This window comes from Saccopteryx bilineata, chromosome 8 (genome assembly GCF_036850765.1).
Source record: "Saccopteryx bilineata isolate mSacBil1 chromosome 8, mSacBil1_pri_phased_curated, whole genome shotgun sequence".
NCBI lineage: Eukaryota > Metazoa > Chordata > Mammalia > Chiroptera > Emballonuridae > Saccopteryx > Saccopteryx bilineata.
The window spans coordinates 57,090,957-57,118,219 of NC_089497.1; the positions used below are offsets into that span (position 1 = coordinate 57,090,957).

At 40.1% G+C, this 27,263-nt stretch overlaps 3 protein-coding genes across 4 annotated transcripts in view; 2 read left to right on the forward strand and 1 right to left on the reverse strand.

The window, feature by feature from the left end:
* Positions 1–16,133, forward strand: part of SENP5 (SUMO specific peptidase 5) — a 76,638-nt gene extending 60,505 nt beyond the window's left edge. Inside the window, exons 7-11 of one of the 2 annotated variants that reach the window (XR_010726830.1) lie at positions 6,000–6,137; positions 8,836–8,919; positions 10,325–10,368; positions 11,191–11,241; positions 12,209–12,245. Coding sequence is in view for 1 of the 2 variants with exons in the window: in XM_066240966.1 (XP_066097063.1) it covers positions 6,000–6,137; positions 8,836–8,919; positions 11,191–11,241; positions 12,209–12,319 (384 nt within the window). In the remaining variant the exon portion in view is untranslated. Of the gene's footprint in view, positions 1–5,999; positions 6,138–8,835; positions 8,920–10,324; positions 10,369–11,190; positions 11,242–12,208 lie in introns of both variants that reach the window. The other variant, XM_066240966.1, reaches the window with a different exon arrangement.
* On the reverse strand, positions 16,113–26,146 carry NCBP2 (nuclear cap binding protein subunit 2). The gene is made up of 4 exons (XM_066240985.1): positions 25,989–26,146; positions 21,012–21,193; positions 17,955–18,093; positions 16,113–17,377 (listed from the first exon to the last, which is right to left on the reverse strand). Exons 1-4 carry the CDS (start codon positions 26,064–26,066, stop codon positions 17,306–17,308), a joined length of 471 nt encoding a protein of 156 aa, XP_066097082.1. The 5' UTR covers positions 26,067–26,146; the 3' UTR covers positions 16,113–17,305.
* Positions 26,147–26,214: 68 nt separating this feature from the next.
* NCBP2AS2 (NCBP2 antisense 2 (head to head)) lies at positions 26,215–27,018 on the forward strand. The gene has a single exon (XM_066240986.1). It carries the CDS (start codon positions 26,289–26,291, stop codon positions 26,586–26,588), a length of 300 nt encoding a protein of 99 aa, XP_066097083.1. The 5' UTR covers positions 26,215–26,288; the 3' UTR covers positions 26,589–27,018.
* The last annotated feature ends 245 nt before the right edge of the window (positions 27,019–27,263 follow it).

The window sequence follows — 27,263 nt, forward strand, 5'->3', positions numbered from 1 at the left end:
GTTTGTCAATTTGTGTATTTTTAAAAAGAACCAGTTCTTAGTTTCATCCATCTTTTCTATTTTTTTTGTCTCTATTTTATTTTTTTCCACTCTGATCTTTATTCTTTTCTCCCACCCACTTTGGGCTTTGTTTGCTCTTTTTCTTTCTAGTTCCTTTAGGTGTAAGGTTAGATGAGGATTTTTCTTGTCTCTTAAGGCAGGTCTGTATTGCTATAAGATTCCCTCTTAGAACTGTCTTTGCTATGTTCCATATATTTTAGAATGTGTGTTTTCATTTTCATTTGTCTCAAGATATTTTTTGAATTCCTCTTTAATTTCTTCTTTCACCCATTGGTTATGTAATAGCATTTTTTTTAGCCTCTGTGTTTGTGGGTTTTTTCTAGATTTCATTTTGTAATTGTTTTTATAGATCCATAGTGTTATGGTTGAAAACAATGTTTGGTATGATTCCAGTTTTAAGTTTATTAAGATTTTTTTGTGGCCTAACATGTAGTAGAGTGTTCCCATATGCACTTGAAAAAAATGTATGTACTGTTGTTTTTGGATGGAATGTTTTGTATATATTTATTAAATCCATGTGTAAGTATAAGGTGTCATTTACAGACATTTTTTGTTATTTCTATCCATTATGGTAAGTGTTGTGTTAAAGTCCTCAATTATTATTGTAATACTGTCACTCTCTCCCTTTGTGCCAGTTAAGTTTACGTTATGTATTCAGGTGTTTCTATGTTGAGTGCATTGATGTTTACAAGTGCCATATCTTCTTGTTGTATTGATACCTTTATCATTACATAAAATCTTTGTCTTCTTCTTACAGTCTTTGTTTTATTTATTTATTTATTTATTTATTTATTTATTTATTTATGGCAGAGACAGAGAGAGTCAGAGAGAGGGACAGATAGGGACAGACAGACAGGAAGGGAGAGAGATGAGAAACATCAATTCTTCGTTGCGGCTCCTTAAGTTGTTCATTGATTGATTTCTCATATGTGCCTTGACGGGGCGGGGGGGGGGGGCTACAGCAGATGGAGTGACCCCTTGCTCGAGCCAGCGACCTTGGGCCCAAGCTGGTGAGCCTTGCTCAAACCCGATGAGCCCGCGCTCAAGCTGGTGACCTCGAGGTCTTGAACCTGGGTCCTCAGCATCTCAGTCTGACACTCTATCCTCTGGGACATCGCCTGGTCAGGCCAGTCTTTGTTTATTAAAAACTTAAAGTTTATTTTGTCCGATACTAATATTTCTACCCTGCTTTTTTTTCATTTACATTTTCACGAAATACCTTTCCTTGTCCCTTTATGGTATGTAGTTCTGAAGTGTCATGTAGGCAGCATACATATGGCTCTCACATCACTCTTAATTATATGTATAAAGTTGTGTGTGTGTGAAAATTAATATTATATTTTTTTAAAAGGCCCTGTTTGATTAACTCAGATAGTTAAGAGCATTGTCCCAAACAAGGTTGCAGGTTTGATACCCGGTCAGGACACACAGGGGAAGCTACCAGTGACTGCCTGAAACAACAAATGAATGCTTCCCTCCCTTTCCCCTCTCTGTCTCGCTATAAATCAATCAATAAATAAAAACCGTGGCCAAATAGCTCGGTTGGTTGGAGCATCATCACAGCACGGAGGTTGTAGGTTTGATTCCCTGGTCAGGGCAGCATACATAGGAGCAGTTCAATGTTCCTGTCTCTGTCTCTCTCTCTCTCTCAAAAAACAACAACAAAAAACCTGGAAAGATATATACTGATGTGTATCTTTTTATCTGTATTTTCTAATTTTTATATTAAAAATTGTTTTTGTAATTAAGAAAAAAGTTTCAAACATGGCTGGTTGGTTCAGTGGATAGAGTGTCTAACCAGCATGTAGACGTCTCAGGTTCAATACCCAGTCAGGGCACACATGAGAATTGACCATCTGCTTCTCTTCCCCTCCATCTCTCCTTTCTCTCTCTCTTTTCCTCTCGCAGCCAGTGACTTGATTGGTACTTGATTGGTCTGAGTGTTGGCCTGGGCACTGAGGATAGCTCAGCTGATTTGAGCATTGGCCCCAGACAGGGGTTGCCAGGGGATCCCGGTCAGGGTGCATGTGGGAGACTGTCTCTCTAGCTCCCCTCCTCTCACTTAAAAAAAAAAGTAAAAATAAAAAAATGAAGAAAACTTTTTTGGTTTTTTTACTGAGGTAAAATACAGTGTGTCCATAAAGTCATGGTGCACTTTTGACCGGTCACAGGAAAGCAACAAAAGACGATAGAAATGTGAAATCTGCACCAAATAAAAGGAAAACTCTCCCAGTTTCATACCTATTCAGTGCAGTTCGATGTGGGCTTACGCACAGATTTTTTAGGGCTCCTTAGGTAGCTATCCCATATAGCCTCTACAGACTCGTCACTGACTGATGACCTACCAGAACGGGGTTTCTCCACCAAACTACCGGTTTCCTTCAACTGTTTATCCCACCAAGTAATGTTATTCCTATGTGGTGGTGCATTGTTATAAACGCGCCGATATTCACGTTGCACTTTGGTCACGGATTCAAATTTAGTGAACCACAGAACCCACTGAACTTTCCACTGTACCATCCACATCTCGACTAGCATGGCCATGGGCTGCTCCACTGTATACACAGTGTTACGTCATCATCTGTGCATGCGCACATGCTGCCACATCATCCTACAGAAACTGGGAGGGTTTTCCTTTTATTTGGTGCAGATTTCACATTTCTATCATCTTTTGTTGCTTTCCTGTGACCGGTCAAAAGTACACCATGACTTTACAGACACACTGTATATAACATTACATAAATTTCAGGTATGCAGTATAATTTGACATCTATTTACAAATTGATCACCACCAAAAATATAGTTACTATCCATCACCACATAATTGACCTCTTCACTCATATTGTCCACCCCCCAACCCTTTTCCTATTTGGTAAGCACCAGTCTGTTCTCTGTATCTATGTTTCTTTCAGATTCCACATATAAGTGAAATCACGTGGTATTTGTTTGTCTCCATCTGACTTATTTCACTTGGCCTAATACCCTCTCTGTTCATTCATGTTGTTGCAAAGAGCAAGATTTTATTCTTTCTTATGGCTAAATAATATTTCAGTCTATATATACACCACATATTCTTTAGTAGTTCCTCCATTGATGGACACATAGGTTGCTTTCCTATCTTGGCTCTTATAAATAGTGTTGCAATTAACATGGGGTGCATACCCAGAAGTAGAATAGCTAAACCATATGGTAGGTAGTTCTCTTCTTAATGTTTTGAGGACTCTCCATATTTTCCATAAATGTTACTTTTTAAAAATCATTAAATACTTATAAAGAGCTTCCAGTTAGGTTCTTTTCAGGTTCTGTTATGGATGTTGGGAACCTTGGTGGTTCAGTTTCTAGAGTTTCTCAAATTGTATGATTCAGTGTTTGGGAAGATACTAAACACTGAATGTTTTTTTAGCCTGTGTGTGTTTGTGGAGGGTCTTGATGTCGGCCCTTCCATTTCTGTTGTGGTTATCCAATTCAGGGTATTTGGGGATGCTTTGGGAACCTCAGATGACACGCTGTACTACTCTCTAGAACAGGGGTCCCCAAACTACGGCCCGCGGGCCACATGCGGCCCCCTTAGGGCAATTATTCGGCCCCCGCCGGACTTCTGGAAGGGTGGTGGTCAGTGAGAGTAGCATAATTCCCATTGAAATATTGGTCAGTTTGTTGATTTAAATTTACTTGTTCTTTATTTTAAATATTGTATTTGTTCCTGTTTTGTTTTTTTACTTTAAAATAAGATATATGCAGTGTGCATAGGGATTTGTTCATAGTTTTTTTTATAGTCCGGCCCTCCAACGGTCTGAGGGACAGTGAACTGGCCCCCTGTGTAAAAAGTTTGGGGACCCCTGCTCTAGAACTTCTGGCTGGGATGGAATACATTCTCCAATCTGCAACCAACCAATCTTTAAAAGGCCACATAGGGAACAACAGTGAAGGGCCACTTTCATTCGTCTGTTTATCTGACACCCAGATTTATATGCGGAGATGTTTCCATTATTGTCTCTGTTTCAGTTAATCCACCTGTGGCTTAACTGGGTCATCTGCTCAGGGTCTCAGTGGGCTGCAGTCAGGGTGTCAGCCAGACTGCATTCTCATTTTCCAGGCTCATTCAGGTTGTTGGCAGAATTCAGTTCCTTGTAGTGACAGTACTGAGACCCACAGCTTCTAGAGGTTAAAACCCTCTTCATAGAAAGCTCAAAGCATGGCTGTATGCTCCTCCCAAAAATGTTTCTTTTTTGAGAAGAATATAAATTTGGTGTAATTTAATATTGTATTTTAAATATGATTCCTTGATTTAGATACTCAGAAATTAAAAAAAAAACTTTACTTATTGATTTTAGAGAGAGGATAGCAAGAAAGTAAATAGGGGGAAGGAGTGGGAAAGTTGGGCAAGCCCTAGGTTTCAAACTAGCAGCCTCAGTATTCCAGGTTGACGCTCTATCCACTGTGCCACCACAGGCCAGGTGATAGTCAAGAGTTTTTGAGCTGGAAGAAACCAAATGTCAATTCTTTCTAATACTTCCTTCTATCCACCTCCCCAGGTTTAGGGATACAGAAACGAAAAAGCACAAGTGCTGAAGTGCTTTCTCCAAAGGTTATGTAGATTAGCAGAAGATTCATCTAGAGCAGGACATTATCTGAATATCAGAAAGCAAGGAAAGTTTGAGAACATTTTTAAGAATCGGATATAGTTTAAAATATCCTTGAGGCCCTGGCTGGTTGGCTCAGTGGTAGAGCATTAGCCTGGTGTATGGATGTCCTGGGTTCAATTCCCGGTCAGGGCACACAGGAGAAGCAATCATTGGCTTCTCCCGCCTCCCTCCCCCTCTCTCTTCCCTTTCCACAGCCATGGCTCAGTTGATTCAAGCACATCAGCCTGGGTGCCGAGGATGGCTCCATGTAGCCTCCGCTTCAGGTGCTAAAAAACAACAACTCAGTTGTGAGCCTGGCCCCAGATAGGCAAAGCATCGGCCCCCGATGGGGGTTGTCAGGTAGATCCCAGTTGGAGTGTGTGCAGGAATCTATCTCCCTTCCTCTCACTTGGAAAAAGGAGAAAAAAAAATAGCCTTGAAATTGTTTTAACCCAAGGAATCACTAAAATACCTGAAAAATACCTGAAAAAAAGAAATTAACTGTAAAAATTTTTATAAAACACATACTACTTCATCGATGACTAGGATTTTGAGTGGAATAGCAGTTATTTTTAGATTTGCAAAGGATATATCAGGATATAAAGGATGAATTAGGATATAAAGGATACGTAAAGTATTTTCAGGGATATTTTTCTCATTGTGACATCTGGAAGACCCGAGGTAGTAATGATAATAGGTTTATTGGCTACATATAATGTGCTAAAGCACAGTTCTCTGCATTTTACATTTATTATGACTCAATTTCATAAGGTAGTTACTATTATATGTATTTTATATTGAGGAAATCAAAGTACAAAGAAGCTATGAAAATTGTCAGTCATCTGGCCAGTAAATGAAAGAGCCACAGTTTGAACTTGACCAGACTTACTTCAGAGTCCACAATCTTAACTACCTATAAGGAGTCTGTAGAAAGATAGAAGCCTGATAGCTCTTTTTTAATACCATGATTCTTTCCTAAATAAGATTGATTTGAGGTCAAATATGTACACATGAAAATTTGGTAAGCATAAAAATGGGGACCAAGTTACATTTAGCAGTTAATGTGCACAGATGTAGCAGGTTAGATGGAAAATGGTGCTTTCTATGTCATCCGTTTTCTTACTGTGTATTATATAGCTTAGCAATTACAACATGGGCTTCAGACTAAGACATGGGTTCAAATTCTGTCTTTACAACTTCCTAGTTTTATGATTTTGGGGAAGTTAAAGGTTAGGAAATGATAGTTGCTATTTATAGTTGTTGATTTGAATAGCCTGTGGTGATGGCTGCATTTCTTTTTCTTTTCTTGATTAGGTGGATTTGTTTCAAAAGAGTCTTCTGTTGATTCCTATTCACCTGGAAGTCCACTGGTCTCTCATTACTGTGACACTCTCCAACCGGATTATTTCATTTTATGATTCCCAAGGCATTCATTTTAAGTTTTGTGTAGAGGTGAGTTAATATGTTGCCTATTTTATTTTTTTCATTTATCTTGTGACTGACCACATATTATCTTAATTCTAGATACAACAGCATAAGTCAGTACTATAGAGGATTAAATTCTGTCATAAAACCTTTCTGTAATCTCGGTCCGTTTCTGAGATACATTCCTTATTTGGATTTCATCAGATTTCATTATGCCTTTCCCTTAACACTTTATTTTGAAATGGTTAGAAATCATTTTCTTTTTTCTCACAGAGCTAAAATTTGCTTGTATCTTCAAAATAACTTCTGTAGAATGAATTATAACCAAGAGATTCTGCTGGTAAATATGAGAGTTCAACAAGATGGTAGGATACAGCGCAAAAAAACTCAGTAGGTTTCTTAATTTTTCTGCACTAGCAGGAACCAGTTAGAAATGTTTACTGAAAACAGAAAAATTCCATTTTCAAAACCAAAAAAACCCAGAAATTACCCAGGAATATGCCCTAGCAAAAAATGGAAGTTTTTAAAGATGAAAACTAAAGTATTTTAAGGAAATATGAATAGATGGCAATATAGACACACTCAATATTTGAAAGAGATGAATTCTTCCCAAACTAATATATACCAATTTTTATCCTAATTAGTTTCCCAACAGGATTTTGAATGAAACCTGATCAGCTCATCACGGAATTCATATGCATGAACATCTAAAGTGTTTTGAAGTAGAACAGTGAAAGAAGGAATACTTGGGTTTATTAGATAGTCACTGTCCAGAACATATAAAGAACTACAAATAAATAAGAAAAAGAAAGGTCTAATAGAAATAGATAAAAGATAAAATAAATAAAACACATGGAGAAATGCTCAGCCCCACCAGAAAAACAGAAGATGCAAATATTTTTTGCCTGTTAGGAAAAGTTTTGTTGGTATTCATTTATGTGGGTGTAAGGAAACAAATTCTCATATTTTCTGGTGGAATGTATACTTGAACAATTGTAGTTCCAATCAGTTCTAAGTGCCTTATAAATGATTGCATACCAATTCTATTTCTTGGTATCTACTCCATAAAGATGTGTATTTGCACACAAGGATGGGTCATATGGATAATAGTGAAAAATCAAAACCACCTAAATTTAGTTCTACCAACAGATTAGCTAAATACGTACACTACAGTATAGTCATACTGTTAAACTGACCAGAGCAGTTAAAAAGAATGTAGTAGATCTCCCTGTCCTAACATGGAAATTTCTCTAAGACATTGAGTTTTAAAAAAGCAGGTTGCAGGAATGATATAGTATAGCATGTTTATGGAAATAAAATACACATATACATACATGTATGTGAATACACACACACGTATACACACATCTTCTCCACTTTCAGGGGGAGTGGTTAATTTAATTAATGTAAATTCTGACTTCACCCTAAGAAGGGATATGCAGAGAGAGATATGCATGAAGAGGTTGAAGGTTTATGGGAAAATTGAAACTCTAATAGGCTTCATTTTGGTAGAGACTTGAGCAGTGGATCTGACTCTATTAGAGTATTTAGAATGGGTTTCCTTCTAACTGTACAAATTAAATGATACCCGTACCATCAGTCCTCAAAAATATGGAAACAGGAATGTTTTCATTTAGTTTCAGTTAATGATTTCTGCCATGAGTTTTTTTCCCTGTTGAGCATTGGCAGTAATTTTTAAATTTTATTTTAGAAAGGAGAGAGAGAGGGAGAGAGAGAGAGAGAGAGAGAGAGAGAAGGGGGAGAGGAGCAGGAAGCATCAACTTCCATATGTGCCTTGACCAGGCAAGCCCAGGGTTTTGAACCGGCGACCTCAGCATTTCCAGGTCGACGCTTTATCCACTGCACCACCACAGGTCAGGCAGCAGTAATTTTTTTTAAGTTTCAAATTCAGCAGGTTGACTTACTGCTAAAAAAGTTGACCATCTTATAAAGAGTTCTTATTACCGCATGACCTGTGGTGGCACAGTGAATAAAGCATTGACCTAGAACACTGAGGTCGCAGGTTCAAAACCCCAGGCTTGCCCGATCAAGGTACATATGGGAAGCAATTACTTTTTCCACTCCCACACACTCTCTCTCTCTAAAAATCAATAATAAAAAAGAATTTTGAAGTGTTTTGCTTGTTTGTTTTAAATTCAGTGAGAGGAGGCAGAGACAGACTCTCAAATGTGCCCTACTGGGATCCACCTGGGAAGCCCACTGGGGGGTGATGTGCTGCCCATCTGGGGCGTTGCTCTGCTGCTCAGCAGCTGAGCTCTTCTTAGCACTTGAGGCAAAGGCCATGGAGCCATCAACAGTACCCAGGGCCAACTTGCTGCAATCGAGCCATGGCTGTGGGAGGGAGAGAAGCATATAGGCACTTCTCCTGTTTGCCCCGACCAGGAATCGAACTTGGGACATCTACATGCTGGCTGACACTCTCCCACTGACTGAGCCAACTAGCCAGGGCCAATAAAAAAAAGTTCTTATTACAACATATATCAATGTCCACAGTCTAAGTGCAAACCTGAGTACAGAGTGTCCAAGTCCTTAACATTATGAAGTGGAAGGTCTGAAGTAGAGTTCCAGCTTTAAACTTATTCATGCATACTCTGCCCAGTGGTAGGGCCACAGCCTTCTCTTTTGCTTCTATCCAATGTAGGCAGGTTCCATTTTTCACCAACTAATGGAACATACACCTCTGTTGTGGTTTCTTTTTAACCAGAATATAAGAAAGTATTTGCTGACTGAAGCCAGAGAAAAAAACAGACCTGATTTTCTTCAGGGTTGGCAGACTGCTGTTACAAAGGTAAGTATGTGATAAAACTGAAAACCCAGGCATATTAAGGGGATGGAATTATCAAAGGGGTGGATGTCTTTAAGAGCTGGGGTTTTTTTTGTTTGTTTTTGCGAGAGAGCTAGGAAGGGAGAGAAAGAGTGAGAGAATCACCAACTCATAGTTGCTTTCACTTTAGTTGTATGTTGGTTGTTCCTCATGTGCCTTGAACTGGGCAAACCAGTGTCCCCTTGCTCAAGCCAGTAACCTTGGGCTTGTTATGCCAGTGACTTTTGGGTTCAAGCTGGTGAATTTTGGGATCATGTAGACAGTTCCCCTTGCAAGCCAGCGACCCTGTGCTGGCAAGTCCATACTCAGAGCTGGTGACCTCGAGGTTTGAACAAGCAACCTCTGCATTCTGGACCAGCTGCTCTATCCATTGCGCCACCACTGGTCAGGCTAAAAGCATTTTTAGACTGGTGGTGAAATGAGCTGAGAGTTAGCTCAAAACCTTAGTGATCATCATCTGGCTGCTGTTTCCCAGTGCTTGCTGGGAACAAATAAGTTTAGTCATTTCAGCCCTGGAGGAGCTGCTAATGATATATAGTGTGTCCGTAAAGTCATGGTGCACTTTTGACCGGTCACAGGAAAGCAACAAAAGATGATAGAAATGTGAAATCTGCACCAAATAAAATGAAAACCCTCCCAGTTTCTGTAGGATGATGTGGCAGCATGTGCGCATGCGCAGATGATGACGTAACACCGCGTATATAGCGGAGCAGCCCACGGCCATGCCAGTCAAGATGTGGACAGTACAGGGGAAAGTTCAGTGTGTTCTGTGGCTGACTAAATTTGAATCCGTGACCAAAGTGCAACGTGAATATCGGCGCGTTTATAACAAAGCGCCACCACATAGGAATAACATTACTTGGTGGGATAAACAGTTGAAGGAAACCGGCAGTTTGGTGGAGAAACCCCGTTCTGGTAAGCCATCAGTCAGTGACGAGTCTGTAGAGGCTATATGGGACAGCTACCTATGGAGCCCTAAAAAATCTGTGCGTGAGCCCACATCGAACTGCACTGAATAGGTATGAAACTGGGAGAGTTTTCCTTTTATTTGGTGCAGATTTCACATTTCTATCGTCTTTTGTTGCTTTCCTGTGACCGGTCAAAAGTGCACAATGACTTTACAGACACACTGTATATGGTAGCTCTATTGAGAAAAAGATAAATATATATAAATGTTTTGGTGGCATCTGCTTCTTGCCTTATATATAGCCCTTAGTTCTTATTTCCAGGTGACCCATATAGATCCAGAGAAATACTGAAATGACTGTTTGGGTGAGCTACTTTTGGGGCATTTGGGGAAGACAGTGGCCTGAGTGCTTCTGTGTGAGCACAATGACATTTTATGGTCACTGCTTTCTTGTTTTCAAAGGGTTTTTGCTTGTGTGGTCTCATTTGATCCTTTCAGCCTGTGAGGTAAGTAGGTCATTTAGGGATAAGCATCATCTTTATTCTATAGATAAGAAACCTGAAGCCTAGGTGTGACCTTCCCCAAAGGCCATCAAAGTCCTTGAATTGGAGGTCTGTCTGGATCATTGATACAATGTTAAAAAGGCAGTCTTGAAACAAACCATTAACTCAAACTCAAAGGAACAAGATTTTTTGTTCACCCTTAAACTGAACCAAATGCTAAATTTTAAATTTAAGCTTAAGTTATATGTCTTAAATAACAGTGTATTAGTTCAAACTGAAATTGAACTTGAATTTTTCTGAATTTACCCATCAAGAATATCCAGGTATTCTAAATTTAATCAGGATCTTCACATTCCCACTTTAAGCAGGATACAGTAACCAGGTGTTTTGAAAACATACTGATACTATCATTACAATTCTTTCAAAGAATAGGACAGAGTTGTAAATAAGAGAAGTGAAGCAGATTGTTACTGAGTATTCAGAGTCTGGGCACACATTCTCAGATCCATAATTCCATTGTTAATGGAATTCATAGCAAAACTAATTATCCAAAATAAGTTTTTAAGTAGGATTTTATTTGCTTTCCCATTTCTCATATTTAGGCAAATTTTTTTCTATAATTGTGGTTGATGTATAGCTCTTTCATGTGGCCAGATGCTTGCACAAAATCAAACATTTTAAATAGCAGAGAGGTACACACTCCAGTTGTCCGGGGTAGAGACAGTTTTCCTGTCTTTTGCTCATTTTTCCATAAAAACAATTTTTCTTATCTGAAGATTAGTACTTGGTCTTATTTTAATGATCATTTTTGTTTTTTTCCTTCAGTGTATTCCACAACAGAAAAATGACAGTGACTGTGGAGTCTTTGTGCTCCAGGTAAAGAAATACTGTGTTTTTTCAGAATTTACAATGTGTGAATTAAATTTGTTGGGTTAAGAAAGGAGAGATGGGAGTCCCTGTGATGTGTACATGGTACTAGCTCCAGTTAACGGGGTAATTTTCCTTCCTCTCTTCCTTTTGGTTGAGAAGTAGTAGTTTCTGTACTTTCAGATGTTGTGATTAGTAACACCTCCTTTGAAGGCCAAGAATGAATAATTGGTATCATCCATGTCTAATCTGAGGTTGTTAGTAAGCCACACTGGAGGCTGATCTGAATTTGTATCATAGACCTTTGGCATTTACAGAATTAACTATAATTTTTGACCAGTGGCAAATGGTCTTTAGCCAGTTAAAACTAGATTTTAAAAAGTGGCCACATTCAAAACTGTGCTTTCTCATATTAGTAGATTTCCTTAGTGGTCAAAGACTGTTGAAAATTTTGTTACGTACTCTATTTATGAATGAAATTATAGCATATTGTCCATGAATTTAAAGAATTGCAAAGATCTTGGAAGATGGGCTCATTTATGATTCATTAATGTCTGGGGTTTGTAAACAAATTTAAATTCTCACTGAGAGGCCTAGTTAGGTCTAGCTGCCTTCTCAGCAGGCATGAGAAGTAGAGCCTCTTCATCAGTTTCCACTTTTCACAGTATTAAGTTTGGAGGAGATCCTAGGCCATATAGTTTGGGGCAAAAGCAGGTTTACAGTTGTCTGTATGGAAAAATAATACACTAATAATAATACAAGAATAAACTGTTTCATGTACTCACAACTATATACCTACTTTCACCCAACCCTGTACTCCAAAGTTGACTATACTTTGGAGGTAAATGTTTTATAACAAGTTTAAACAAATTTTACAATGCTGTCTTAGACTCTATTCCGTTAGGTCTGCATCTGGTAAATAATTGGGCTGGTACGTAACTCCACATGCCATTTAAAATTTCTGGGACCTTTGCAGTACTGCAAGTGCCTCGCCTTAGAGCAGCCTTTCCAGTTTTCCCAAGAAGACATGCCCCGAGTACGGAAGAGGATTTACAAAGAGCTATGTGAGTGCCGGCTCATGGACTAACCCTCAGCAAGGCTGGGAAGTCTGACCAAGTTGGAGCAGATGGTTTGTTACTTGAACCTCCAAACACTTATTTGAATTTTTACAGATCAGTGGTATTGGGCCACTATTGTTACCTCAAGTTTCTTTTTAGCCCTTATTCATTTCTCTAGCTACCATGTACTATTTTTTAATGTTCAGTTTGGTTTCAGTTTTAACATTATGGATTCCACATGTCCCCACCCCACCCTATATTTAATATTTATTATCCAAACGCATGCATATAGACAGAGCATGCAGTGCAGAGTATTAAAAAAAAAAAAGCCTAGTAGATTTGGTGCAGCTTTTGAAACTTAGTTAGATGTGAATTAAATACAGGTTTAAATTTTAATCCCAGAACCTAAAAATGTGGGATGTTTTTGATAAAACATAACTGAGAGTAATAGTGTTCCCTGGGCATAAAGGGTAGCTAGGAGTTCTTTCGACAAAGCCAGTCTTGTCTTAACTTTTACCAGCAGTACCTTTCACTGACTTCTCTGAGTCTTGGAGCGTGAGTTGCATTCCTTTTGAAGAGTGAGAAGGAAGTGGCCATAAACTAACTGGTGTGTTCTATTTATGGAGGCACATTTGAGAATTATAATAAATGCCTAAGTCTTATCAAGGCTTTTGCTGAAACTTTGAATTCCCTGGATTTTTGGTTTTGACTCATTAAAAAACTTGCTATCTGTCACACAAGTGGTCAAATGAGAATTCAGCATAAGAGTAATTTACAAGTTGATAATCCCTTGTTATCTCCCGTAAGAAATTAAGATTTGACAGATACCTTTTTATTTCAAACATATTTAAAATATAAACATTCAAAACCTAAGACTGGCTTCAGGTCTTTTGCAGGTGGGTGGGGAGAAGAGGAAAGGTAATAGAGAAGACTTGATTCCTCAGGAGTACAGCAAGTGTTGATAAGTGTTTTAATCTTCTCTTTAGTGATCTCAGCAATATGCAGGGCTCCTCATTTGGCCTCTGCTTGACCAACTCTGAGACTCTGGCACAGGAGTCCTTTTTTTTCTATGAACCTCAGCTTCTGGAGAAAGGCAGAGGTGGCCCTGTCCTTACACTTAGCTGCATCAGGGTTAGTGTAATGTGTCTTGCATCTTTAATCTAGCTTTTTGTGGTATTTGAAAGGAAATAAAAGATGCATGTTAAACTACTCAGTTACCTGTTCTGAGCTGTATAAGAAACTCAGAAGCTTATACAGAAATGTACCAAGAAAATGGCAGAAGATACCTAATTAGGTGTTGAAAATAAAAAGCTAAAATGTGCAGTTATAGGGTAAGGCTGACTGCCAGCAACTGAGGGTGGAGTCAGACACGTTTACATGCAGGGTTTCCTCCCCAGACATTCCAAGCACCAACACCAGTGTTTACATTGTAAACAGCCCCAGCACTTTCCTAAGTTCCCCAGATTCAAACTCCTTAGTATAAAACCAGGTCAGTATTTGTTATTGTGCTTCATGTCTTTAAAAAAGACTGAGATTAGAGGCACTTTATGCTGCTATAGATAGGATTGTGTCTACATTAGGAAAGATGACAATTTTAAATGGGGAGGACATCTTGAGCTTTTCAGTTTTCAGACATAAGTATGCAAAATGAGATTTTTCAAATTTATATGTGATACATTTGCCTTTTTTTGGTAGCTATATAAAGTAGCCCGTGACCAGGCTATTGATTCAGAATGTCTGTCTTATACTTTAGACCTCCATATCTCACTTCCTTACTGGCAGAATGAGGCGTGCAGAAGAGACAGGACTCTCTTCTGGCAAGAATCTTAATTACTGCCCAAAGCTTGAGTTGCCATTTCCTCCATGAGTAGTAGTCATCATCTCTGCTTTTAGGCTTGCAGCGATGTTATAGAGAACCTGAAGTGAGCTGTCCAAGTTCAGTCTCTCATTCACTTCCAGCTTTCTAGGACACCTTGATGTGCACTGTTCAGCATGCTTTAGCCTAAATTACAAATATTTTAAGTCTGGTTAAAATGTTTTTCTGCATTTGTGAAACTTGGTTTTAGCATACATAGCCATTTCCCCTCATCTTGTGATTAGGTTAAAAACTCTGTTTAGCCCAAGTCCTACATTAGAATGGCCATTGTCCTAATGTTTGCAATAATTGCTTCCTTGCAACAAAGAGTTTTGAAATATAGTCTGGGCTGTTGGTGGAAGACACTGTTTTACTGTCACTAGCTTGGCACTGAATTATTGCCCACCAGGTGGGCAGACCTTATGCTTTTGGGGTTGAGTGGAGGCCTTGTACAAACTAAAAGCTACGTATGATGTGCCTTCAACAAGCTGTCCAGTTCTCTCCATCAGCAAACTTACCAGTCTGTAGTTGCTTCTGTCCAGTGATTTTTTTCCTTTTGTTAAATGTATAGCAATGAATATAGATTTAATTCAGCTTTTAGTTAAGCTCTCTCAAGAATTATAGAGAACCAACTTAAGGGAACCTCCTAAGGAAAAGAAGCACTTGCTCCCAAGTCCCCTTGAATCCTTTTTTTTCTGGCTTTGCATTTATATGTTCTACTTATTGTTAAATAGTTGGAACGAAACAGTAACAGACCTAACTGGGACATAGCCAGCAGTAGCCTAAGTTGAGCTGCCCTTTTTCTCTGCAGTTGTGGTTCACTGGGTTAAAGAGACAACTAGGAGCTCTGGGTCGATCAGACCCTTCAGGCGAGAAACAGTGTATTAATAGTGTGAATTAGATATATTGACTACCTGCTCTGCTTAATGATGTTAAGAAACCAAACTAATCTGCAGTTACAAAGCACATACTGTATGTGCTGGGCTCTGCCTCCTGGCCTGTAAACAATTAAGACCTAGGGAATACCATCAGAGAAGTGCTAATTGTATTTGGGTATTACAAAAGCAGACCTAGACAAGCTGTTCACTTAAGTGGTACCTTTGGTCAGAAAAAGAATTTATTTAAAGGTTGTGATCATGTAAAATGACTCAGACCTTCTAGCAAAAATATTTTTTTGAAAAATAAACTAAATACCTTTATAAATGTGTGTTTTCTTGTATTGAATAACATGTGCTGTTTGGTGAGTAGTAATTTTTCCCAGGGACGTTCCAGCCATGACAGGGCTTGTTTACGAACAGTGACCAATAGGCACTAAGCAGCCTACCCTTAAAACAGCACTCTCCAATAGCATTCTCTGCAGTGATGAAAATGTTCTATATTTGCATCTACTACAACAGCCACTAGCCCCATGTGGCTGAGTAGGATTTGAAATGTAGCCAGTGTGAATGAGGAACTGAACATTTTAATGCTCCATGTGGCTAGTGACTACCATAATAGGTCACTGTCAAATGAAAATGGACATGCAAATTCTGCTTATTCACAGATTCCCCCAAAGTACATTCATAAGTATTACAGAGAAAGAGGGTTCCAATGTCTTTCTTTATAGGTGAGGAAATGGGCAGACAAGGAGAAGTTGGTCCAACTTTATTGAAATCAGTTACAGAAGACACAATTCCAAATAGAACCACTGTCTATGGTTTTTAAGGCCTGTAGAAATCTGAGTTATGTTTTACTACAAAAGAATATAAAATATATGAAATTCAAACTATAGTGTAAAACAAAATTTTTTTAAGGAATAGTATGTCCTCATGAAATTAAATATTTGCAAATATCTTTTTCCCTACGTGCTTACAAGTTTAAAAACTCAAATAACCAGTTTCAATTTAATGAGAAAATCTACATTTAACTATAGCTTTGAAGATGTTCACATTCAAGATACTTCAGCCCCAAGTTTCATGAGACACAGGAATTTTGGAGATAAGTTTATTGTTAGATGAAAAAATGTCACTTATGTCAAGGAAAATGAAACTAGATTAGCAGTTTTAAATGAGCAATAGTTCAATATACTATTAGAGAGAAATCATCTCTTGCCTTACAAATGCAAGAAATACTCTAGATTCCCTCAGTGGATACCATTGCTATCAAGGCTTGAAACTCAGTAAGCACACTAGTGAAAAAACTAGACAGACTGACTTACACATGAGAACTGGCCAAAACACATTTCCTGAGGGGAAGCATTTCTCAATCTTTAGCTCTCTTTTATACCAACTCCATCCCCAAGATCACACTGAAAATGAGAAGGATAAGTCTGATAGCCCTCACAGCAATCTTCAACAGGTCAAAGCAATGTTTTAACTCATGCCCTCTAATCTTTCATCCCATTTCCTACTGACAGTGATACCAGCCCCCACTTCCTTTAGTTTGAAGTTCTTGGTAATTCAAACCAACCCTTGCTTTTGTTTTTTTCAGGCCTTGAAAACACATCTTTTTCAGGTTTTAGGAAAACACATCTTTTGAAAAAATGCGTTTAGTAAATACCCTTCAAGTCCTGTACCTGATTTCCTGATAATATAAAGCATGTAAGCAGATGGTATCCCCTGGGACTGTCTAGGGCTTACTTTTGTACCAACTATTTAGGAAGTTCTCTCCTAAAAGTTTACCTTTAGAAATTAGAATTCAACATAGGAATAAATTCAGTTGTCAAACATCTGTTCCTAATTTAGAGCAAAGCTATAAAATACACAAAACTCCATTTACTAAACTTTATCTCAAGAAAACTTAAGTTTTAAAATAGTAATTCCCGGCCCCAATGTAGACCATGAACCTACTTAGATGCAAACATGGCAAACAAAATTTTAAAGTTTTCCAATTTTCCTTTAAAAAGTATGGTTTTTAGCTGATAGATGAACATTATAGATAAAATCTATTGCCAAGGAACACAATTTTTCACCTAGTAAGAAAATCATTCTGGTAACCAGATACCTGACCAATTTGGATTTTGTCCTTTAATAATTTTCAAAGGAAAACCATGAAGTGGCTTCTGGTTCAATAGAGACACTGATCAAACCTTGGTAAAAATGGCAGGTTTGCAGACCTTGGGTAATATGGTCAAATTCAACAGGCCAAAGGACTAAGTTTTGCACGATGGGGTTCTTCCTGCTCACTGGATTTGGGCCAGTTTTCCATAGCCGCCTCTGCCAGCATCATAGTCCTTCCGATACTCATCTCGTACCTTAATTGAAAAGAACACAAGTTATAGTATAGAGATTGGTGTAATAAAAATGCCTCTCACAAATATGTCAGATAAACAGCTAAGCCTTTTCAGATGTCATAATGTGAGCAAACATTTAAGAGGCACATAATTAAAAAAAACTGATATAAAGTTTTAACTGCCTTGCAGAATTATTTGAGACAACCTAGAGTTTTGTTCTGTTTTACCAAGCATCACGCACATACTCATTCACCAGCATTCAATACGAGCACATTCCAGAGTACTTAAATCAGGCTATTTTAAATAAAAACAAAACACATTACAGTTCATTTTGCTTTTGTTCTATACACTTTTGAGGTGTAAAACAGCTTGCCCCTAGCAAAAATCCAGTAATAGCTGCTGTGGAAATATACAAAACATACCATTTCATTGGTTAGGAAAATAACTTACTAATCCCAATGGGTGATTTGAGATTCACTTCAAGCCAAAGTTATAGATATAAAGTTATTTTCATAAGAGCAAATACAAACAGACAAAACACTAGTCATTAGGACTGGAATCCCAGGTAAGGCCAAGCCTACAGAACCTTCCTGCATACCTGGCCCCCAGACCATCCACGGCCATATTGCCTGCCCTCCTTAAAGCCTGCGTCCCAGTCTGTGCGAATCACCCGGTCATCCAAACGAGTTCCACTTATGTACCGCATGGCATTTTCTGCATCTGCTCTTGAATAGTACCTTAAGTATAAGTATTAAGGAACATGACATAGCATTTCTCCAAACATTTTTGGAAATACAGGAAGCAACAACTATATGAGGCTGTTAAGAAAATGCGTAAAAATTAGTCCACCTAGATCAGCAGTTCTCAACCTGTGGGTCGCGACCCCCGCCGGGGTCGAACGACCAAAACACACAGGGGTCGCCTAAAGCCATCCTGTGTTTTGGTCGTTCGACCCCCGCTGGGGTCGCGACCCACAGGTTGAGAACCGCTGACCTAGATGGAGTTTCTAGACAATAATTTGGTTTGCACATGACTGTTTGAGGTTGGTCCAGAAGCATTAGTCAAATATGACACTTAGCAATGGCTACATTGATCTTGATTTCCTGAATAATACTGTTAATAATTATTTGGTCCCATTCTCCCCATATTTTGATTTGCAAAATATAAAATATATGGCCCTGGCCAGTTGGCTCAGCGGTAGAGCGTCGGCCTGGCGTGCGGGGGACCCGGGTTCGATTCCCAGCCAGGGCACATAGGAGAAGCGCCCATTTGCTTCTCCACCGCACCCCCTCCTTCCTCTCTGTCTCTCTCTTTCCCTCCCGCAGCCAAGGCTCCATTGGAGCAAAGATGGCCCGGGCGCTGGGGATGGCTCCTTGGCCTCTGCCCTAGGCGCTAGAATGGCTCTGGTCCTGGCAGAGCGATGTCCCGGAGGGGCAGAGCATCACCCCTGGTGGGTGTGCCGGGTGGATCCCGGTTGGGCGCATGCGGGAGTCTGTCTGACTGTCTCTCCCCGTTTCCAGCTTCAGAAATATACCAAAAAAAAAAAAAAAAAAATTTATATATATATATATATATTTATATATATATATATATATAATATATTCAGGGTAGGTTTAGGCCACAAAATGCACACTTAGCCAAGGAATTGATAGCACCCAAACCTGGAGCTCTATATTCAAGAAAAACTTTTTTTTCCAATTTTTTGACAGAGAGAGGGAGACAGATAGGGACAGACAGGAAGGGAGAGCGATGAGAAACATCAATTCTTTGTTGTAGCTCCTTAGTTGTTCACTGATTGCTTTCTCATATGTGCCTTGACCAGGGGGCTACAGCAGAGCAAGTGACCCCTTGCTCAAGCCAGTGACCTCGGGGTTTCAAACCTGGGTCCTCCATGTCCCAGTCCAACGCTCTATCTGCTGTGCCACCACCTGATCAGGCAAGAACAACCTTAATAAAAGAGAAGGTCACAGTGCATATGGAATTGTCTTTCATTAGAAGGAAAGACTTAAATGCTGATCTAGACATTTTCTTCCGAAAACACTTGCTGAAATTCCAGTGTCCAGCACCTATAAGATGCCTAGCATATATGGGCATTCGATAATTTTTTGTTGTTGAAAGAATGAAATGCATGCTTAAAGGGAAAGCAGAGCCTGACCAGGTGGTGGTACAGTGGATAGAGCATTGAACTAGGACGTTGAGGACCCAGATTCCAAACCCTGAGGTCACCAACTTGTGTGGCTTGAGCACAGGATTGCCAGCTAGAGCGTGGGATCACAGGCAATGTCACAGTCTGAAATATTTTGAAGCCTAAAGGAGACAGCAAATCCAGGAGACTCTTGATACAAAGTTGAATAAGACGTTAGGCTGTAAGTAGGGTTTAACTAAGAGTCTCTATGTGGGAAGACTTGCTAGCAGGATAGTATTTAATCCCAGGCAAGTACAAATAAAGTGATAGGGTTTTGAACAAACTGGAGGAACTGAGGGTACTGTCTTGATGTTAGCTGTCCAAAATACAATCTACCTTTTTGGCACTTGGGAAATCCATATATCCCAAATGTAAGACAATAATTTGAGAGAGCAGCTCTGTCTAGGTCCACAATATCAGCCTTCTTTTCCCTGATTATAATTGGAAACACAAGGATCACTAGACCTTTATGGAAAATTTATAGTATAAACACAACCAAAAGAACCAGATAATTCAGGACACAAAAAAAAATTTCAAAAGTCATGTTAGATGTGGTCTGGGAAATTAGGTAGAATATAAACAAATGGTAAAAAAAAAGAAGAAAAACAGGATAAATCCAAGAGTTCTAATATTTATAGTATCAGGGAGAAAAATGATCACAAATATGGTTTTGACCTATAAATATAAAACTGCATAAATTTTTAAGAAAATAAAGCTATATACATCTAATATAATGAGGTACATATTATACAGCCATTTTAATAAGAGGTACACTTACAACATGTGCTAACATGGAACAGTCTCTAAGGGGGAAAAATAGTAGATGCCAATAAGCCACCACACATCCACAAGATTTCTTCTGGAAAGACACCCAAGAGACTGCTGACTGATTGTTTCTGGGCTTAGAATGGTACAGGGATTTTTTAACTTATTTTTATTTTAACTCCATGTGCATATATTCTTCTTAAAAGATTGTGTTGTTCTTTTTAAAGTTCTTAAGACCTTTTTAAAAAAAGAAAAAAACTTTGCTGATTTTATAGAGACAGGAGAGAGAGGGGATCATGGAATGGGAAGTATCAACTCATAGTTGTTCATTCCTTGCTTGTTGTATGTGCCTTGACCAGAGAAGCCCAGGGTTTCGAACCAGCAACCTTGGCATTCCAGGCCAATGGTTTATCCACTGTGCCACCACAGGCCAGGTGAAAGATTGTGTTTCTTAAATAAATAATTAACTATAAACAAAGCATGGATTTAAGAACAGAATGTAAATGTTGCTAACTTTCACAATTTACCTGTAGACATCCTGGATAGGGGTAGGAGGTATAGAAGGAAGGAGAGACAGAGATAAGTATAGGCATGCTAATTAGCAAATATCCTCATTTAAAAGAAAAAAGAAAACAAAAACAGGTGACTAACCACTCTAGGCCCCGCCCTCATTCAACAGCTGTATGACACACACAGAAAGGATACTCCACAAAGCAGAAACCGCATGCTGTTTTCTTCATTTTATCCAGGCCCATAACAATTTTCTTTATGTCACCACTTTTGCTGAAGAGTTCATAGATTTGTTCTTCAGTTGTGTAGAAGGAAAGATTTCCAACATACAACGTACAGCTTTTTTTGAGTAATTTCTCCTGTTCGTGAATGTTACCCTAGAATTTCAAATATAGAAAAAGTAAGCAACACAATCTAAGAGTCCTGCTTAAATAGTATTCCTAATATGAGAAAAGTTTTCAGTTACTCTGATTTGGGAGTCAGCTTCTCTCATAGTCCCAATCACAAATACCCCCCCCCAAAAGATGTTCACAATCCATGAAGCACTTTAACAAGTTCTAGATTGCTTTTAGTTTTTATTGTTTTCAGACAGACGGGAAAGGGAAGGGGTGAGGGATCAATTTTTTGTTCCACTTATTTATGCATTCATTGGTTGATTTTTGTATGTGCCATGACCAGGGATCGAACTCACAACATTGGTGTATTGGAATGTTCTAACCAAGTTAGCCATCCAGCCAGGGCCCCCCCAGATTGCTTAGTACAGGGCCACAGCTTCAAAGTTATATTGTATATATATAGCCCTCCTCCTCCTGTACCATAATGCTCTCCAAGTGACATGTCTTTTTCCTGCCCCTCCATATCCTCAGCACTGGATCCTTCTTTAATTGTCCAAGTTTAATTTCAAGACTTTGAACCAATATATTAGAAAGGGCCTTTTTATCCTTTGTAGTGAAAAATATATGGATTTGCAGAGATAGGGTACCCCTGTAATATTCCCACAAAGAATGTTCAGAACTACAATTGCTCAGATAGATTACATGCTCATATATTTTCTCTGAGTTTAGGAGACAATCCTAAACTCCATGCTGGGAGGTTAATGCTGATTAAATAGAAGGCCTACCCAGCTGACCTCCTCTCAGGCCCTCAGACCCTGTTTGGGCTCTAATATTGGCCACACAGTGTTATTCTAACTTGGAAAGCTGAGCAGAATCAGGACACTTTCCCTAGAGCATCCCTTCTTCATTTACTAGTTCACACAGAATGCTGATCCAGTTTCTTCATTCTGAGAAGACTTTGCATTACTCATCTTTGAATGCTTTGTAGCACAGGGCTCAGAGAACTAGGTCTCATGTTCACATTCAGTGACAGAATAGAGAAACCATCTAAAGTCAAATAAAAAGAAAAATGAGGCCCTGGCCAGTTGGCTCAGTGGTAGAGCAACGGCCCAGTGTGTGGAAGTCCCACACCCCAGATGGGCAGAGCATCACCCCCTGTTGGGCATGCTGGGTGGATCCTGGTCAGGCGCATGCGGGAGTCTGTCAGACTGCCTCCCTGCTTCTAACTTCGGAAAAATACAAAAAAATAAAAAATATATATAAAAAATAAAAGATTAAGTAATCATGGTACCTCAATAAGTAAAAAACTATGTAACCCCAGAAAAATGTACATCCACATACAGTGATATAGAACATTTCCAAAATAGAGAGCAAAGTGAAAAAAAGTATGAAACAATGAGGTCTGCAGGTCAGAGACTTCCATGTATGAAGTCTTTTAATTCTCGGGACTGAAAGGTAGGTCCTAATTTATTATCCTCATTTTACACCTGAGTAAGGACAGTTAAGTAACTTGTCCAATCACACAGCTACTCTGTAGTTGTAGCTGGAATATAAACCCAGTCCTATCCCCAATCTCATACTTCCTTAAAAAGTCTCAGGGCATTAGGTTTTTAGAACTTTGGAATAAAACAAAGGCGCACTTTTATTTGCATTGGTTTGGCAAGAAAGTATTTTCGGATGTCATAGCGTAATTGTTTTGAAGGACTTCTTGTCATGTTTTTTCCTTTTGACATTTGGTATCAGTCACATTTAGGTTACTTTAGAAGCAAGTTGTGAATAATTTTGTTGCTGTTAGTTTGGGGTCAATTTTAACATGGAGTGCAGAAATGAACATTTTCAGCATACATTTTTATTTCTGTCAAGGAAAGAAAGCTGCCGAGGCTCACAAAAAGATATGTGACATTTATGGTGTTGATTGCGTAACAATGCATGTGTCAGAATTGGTTTAAAACTTCTGTTCTGGAGATTTTTCACTCAAAGATGACCAACATTCTGGTCGACCTACTGAAGTTGATGACCAAATCAAAGCCATAACTGAAGAGAATCGCATATAACTGTTTGAGAGATTGCAGAGAGGTCAAATGTATCGCACAAAACAATTGAAAATCACTTAAAAATGTCTTGGATTCACTAAGAAGCTCAATATTTGGGTTCTGCATGAATTGAGAGATTCACTTAACACAACAAATCAATATTTGCGATATACATCCAAGCGCAATGAAACCAACCCTTTTTTGAAAAGAATCATCACTAGTGATGAAAATGGGTCATCTACAGTAACATCATTCAAAAACGATCATGGTCCAAGCGTGATGAACCAGCACAAACCACATCTAAAGCTGAACTGCATCAAAAACAGGCCATGCTGTCAATTTGGTGGGACTACAAAGTGGTGTGTATTTTGAACTGCTTCCAAGAAACCAGACGATCAATTCAGATGTTTACTGTTAACAACTAATGAAACTGGATGAAGCAATCAAAGAAAAAAGGCCAGAATTGGCAAACTGTCAAGGAATTGTGTTCCACCATGATAATTAATAAGAGTCTCACACATCTTTAGTAATCTGTGGGAAATTATTGGAGCTTGGTTGGGAAGTGATGTTGCATCCCCCACACAGCCCTTACATTGCACCATCTGATTACCATTTATTTTGAAGTTTGCAAAACTCTTTGAATGGTAAAACTTCCACAAATGATGATGACCTTAAATCGCACTTAGTTCAGTTTTTGCTGATAAGGACAAAAATTTCTTTTTTTGTTTTTTTTACAGGGGACAGAGAGAGAGAGTCAGAGAGAGGGATAGACAGGGACAGACAGACAGGAACGGAGAGAGATGAGAAGCATCAATCATTAGTTTTTCATTGCGACACCTTAGTTTGTTCATTGATTGCTTTCTCATATGTGCCCTGACCATGGGCCTTCAGCAGACCGAGTAACCCCTTGCTTGAGCCAGCGACCTTGGGTCCAATGGTGAACTTTTTGCTCAAGCCAGATGAGCCTGTGCTCAAGCTGGTGACCTCGGGGTCTCGAACCTGGGTCCTTCCACATTCCAGTCTGACGCTCTATCCACTCTGCCACAGCCTGGTCAGGCAGGACCAAAATTTCTAGAAGCATGGAATCATGAAGCAAGAAAGATGGCAAAAGGTCATTGAACAAAATGGAAAATATATAATTGATTAAAGTTTATTCTTTGTATAAAACAAGTGAGTTTTTTTCACACTATAAAATCAAAATTACTTTCTTGCCAACCCAGTATTACTGCTGTAATATAAAATTTTATTTGTTAAAATTATGGTCAGGAGGCATTTTTTTTTCTTCCTACTTCACTCGCATGTAAGTAATATCCAAACACATAGCCTATGGCTTAAGACAACTGTGTTCTAAGTGTCAGTACATGTTTACTTATGGTATATTAATGTGGATTCCATTCAGGGGACACTAGAAATTCTGCATGACAGTTATCTTACTAATCTAAATAAAGCTACAGGCTTTAGAGTGCAGAGGATTATAATAGCAAACAATGACTCCTTTTAGTTTCAGGATGCTTGAAATTCAAGACAGTTATGATGTGGAACTTTCTAAAGTAATGAGAACTATGATCATGGCTGGCATATGCTAAGCATTTAAAACTGGCTGAGTAAATAAATTTAAAATCTTCATCCAACTGGCTTCAAACAAAATTTCTTTTTTGCTACTGGAATAACCCCTTTCACACATTCTCTTCTAAATGGGCTCCCTCCTTTCCCAAGTTTAAGGGTTATCCCTTTTCTAAATTCTCACAGCCCCTCCCTCACCGCTCATTTCTGCTCTAGGTTGATTACCTGTCTCCATTTTCAGTCCCTACTATAGGATTATGAATGCAGAAACTGTCTTCCCTCTCCCTCTAGGGCTTAGCAGAATGTTTCAGCAAGCTGCTTGGCGTCCCTGCCCCCAACTTTGCTGATACCGAAAAACCCAACTTGAATATCTGTTGCCTTCCCTTTCCCCACAAAATCTATGAAATAGGCCAGACTCAAACTTTCCCTTTCTGAGACCCAGCAGTCCTCTGATCTTAACACCTAGCCCAACGACTTTCAACAAGCTTTTCAACTGGTGTGCCGCGCAAGAATTTTAAAAACACGCAATACCTACACTAAGGGACACTTACCTCTTTTCCCTTAGATTGTCAAACAACAATAGCCACCTGATGTGAATGAATCCAAAATTATACCTAATTTTTTGTCAGAGCAACAAAAATATTTTTTGGTGTGCCACAGACCTTTAGTAATTACTTGGTGTGTGACGTGATGAAAAAGGATGAAAATCACTGATCTACACATAATACGCTTAGGTAGGCTGATCCACCTCTCCACTGAGGAGGGCTCCCTAAGGTGGAGACGGGTCAACTTTGTGTCTCCCACACACCGCCTAGAACTCGGTAGGACCGCCAGGCCAAAGAGGAGTTTGGCTAATGAAAGCCCCGATATCTGAGTCAGGAAGCCGCCTCCACATAATCCAGATGTTAAAAGGACACCCCTTTTGACACCTCAAAGTGACCTTACGGAGGCGGAGCCCATGAAAACGAGAGCCACCACCACTACCGCTCAATTCCTCTGCATTGGCGGGGCAACAGGGAGCGGCTGCAAAGGTACTGCAGAGCGAGCCTCAAATTCCCTTTCTGTGAGAGAGACATTCAGTGATATCCAAACGCTATTTCAGCATCCGTTCCCCAGCAGGTACTGGGGGTCTCCGGATTTTGGGAAACCAGAGAAGGCGAAACGACACAATGAGACAAGAGAAAACCAATTCTTAGCGTTCTGGCCCAGGGCCTCGCCTTCTCGGGGTAGGCTTCCCTTACCTGGAAGTGCTGGTCCCGGTACCTGCTCAGCTCCACATAGGAATCGCTGCTCAGCGCCTTCAGGAGGCCACCCGACATAGTGCAGACAGGGGGACGAGGACGCCGCCACTCCCGGGAAAACCGGCGCCGCAGAGGTGGCGGAACCGGAAACACGCCACGGTTACAGAAAGTCGGAGTATTCCCAACCAATCCCAGAGCAGCAGTGTCGTCACCCAGCGGCGCGGACTCGGATGTGGTCCGATATCTAGCGCCGCCGATCAGAAGCTGGAGCGGCGCGCCGGGTTCCGACTTACTCCAAGGATGGTTCTGAGGCGGCTGCTGGCCCTCTTGCTGCACAGTCCGCGGCTAGTGGAACGCTTGTCAGAATCGCGGCCTATCCGCCGTGCCGCGCAGCTTACAGCCTTTGCACTGCTGCAAGCCCAGCTGCGTGGCCAGGACGCGGCCCGGCGTCTGCGAGGCCTCGCGGCTGGGCCCCCGGGTTCCCTGGGTCGACGCGCTGCCCGCTTCAGAGACACCTTCACCCAGGAGCTACGCCGCGGCCTCCGGGAACGCCCGGGGTCACCACCAGGTAGCCAGAGGGGCCCTGGCGCAAACCCCTGAAGCCGTGTTGGGCCGGCCGAGATCTCCTGCTTTCCCTTCTTGGCTGGACACGGGCCTCGGCGCTGAGGAGTCATCCCGGTCACCACGCCGGCTTCGAATCCTGACTCATGTCGGCCTGCAGAGGTCCACTCATCAGAGAGCGCAGGCCAAACGGACATCCCGGGTGCGGCCCAGTGATCGGACAGGACACAGTGTGTGAAGAAGGTCCGCAGAGCCTAACAGAAATGAAGATAGGCTAGGCCCTGATACACCACGTATGGAGAACCACGGACCATACCACAGCCCGGAAGAGTTTGTCCTCTGCGAATGGGACTAAAACTCGTGATAGATCATGCTGCCTTGCCCTGATGTAGTAGGGGAGATCATGAATGGAAAGACAACCCAGCAAATGCCAAAATTCTCTGATTAAATGTGCGAGCTGAGAAATGGGTATGAGTGTGGTACTTCTCTGGCAAGATGAATTAGGATTCCCTGGGCAAGCCCGTGGTAGTACTATTTAACACATCCTGTGTTCTTAACTCGGCTGACACTTGCTAATTGCACTCTATGTGGGTCTTCTCACTTGATCCTTATAACCACTTTCATAAGGGGAAGTGTAGGCTACTTCTTAAGTTGCTCGTGCCTTTACAGAGCGGGATGCGTCTGACTCCAGGGCCAAAGTCCATGAAGTCCATA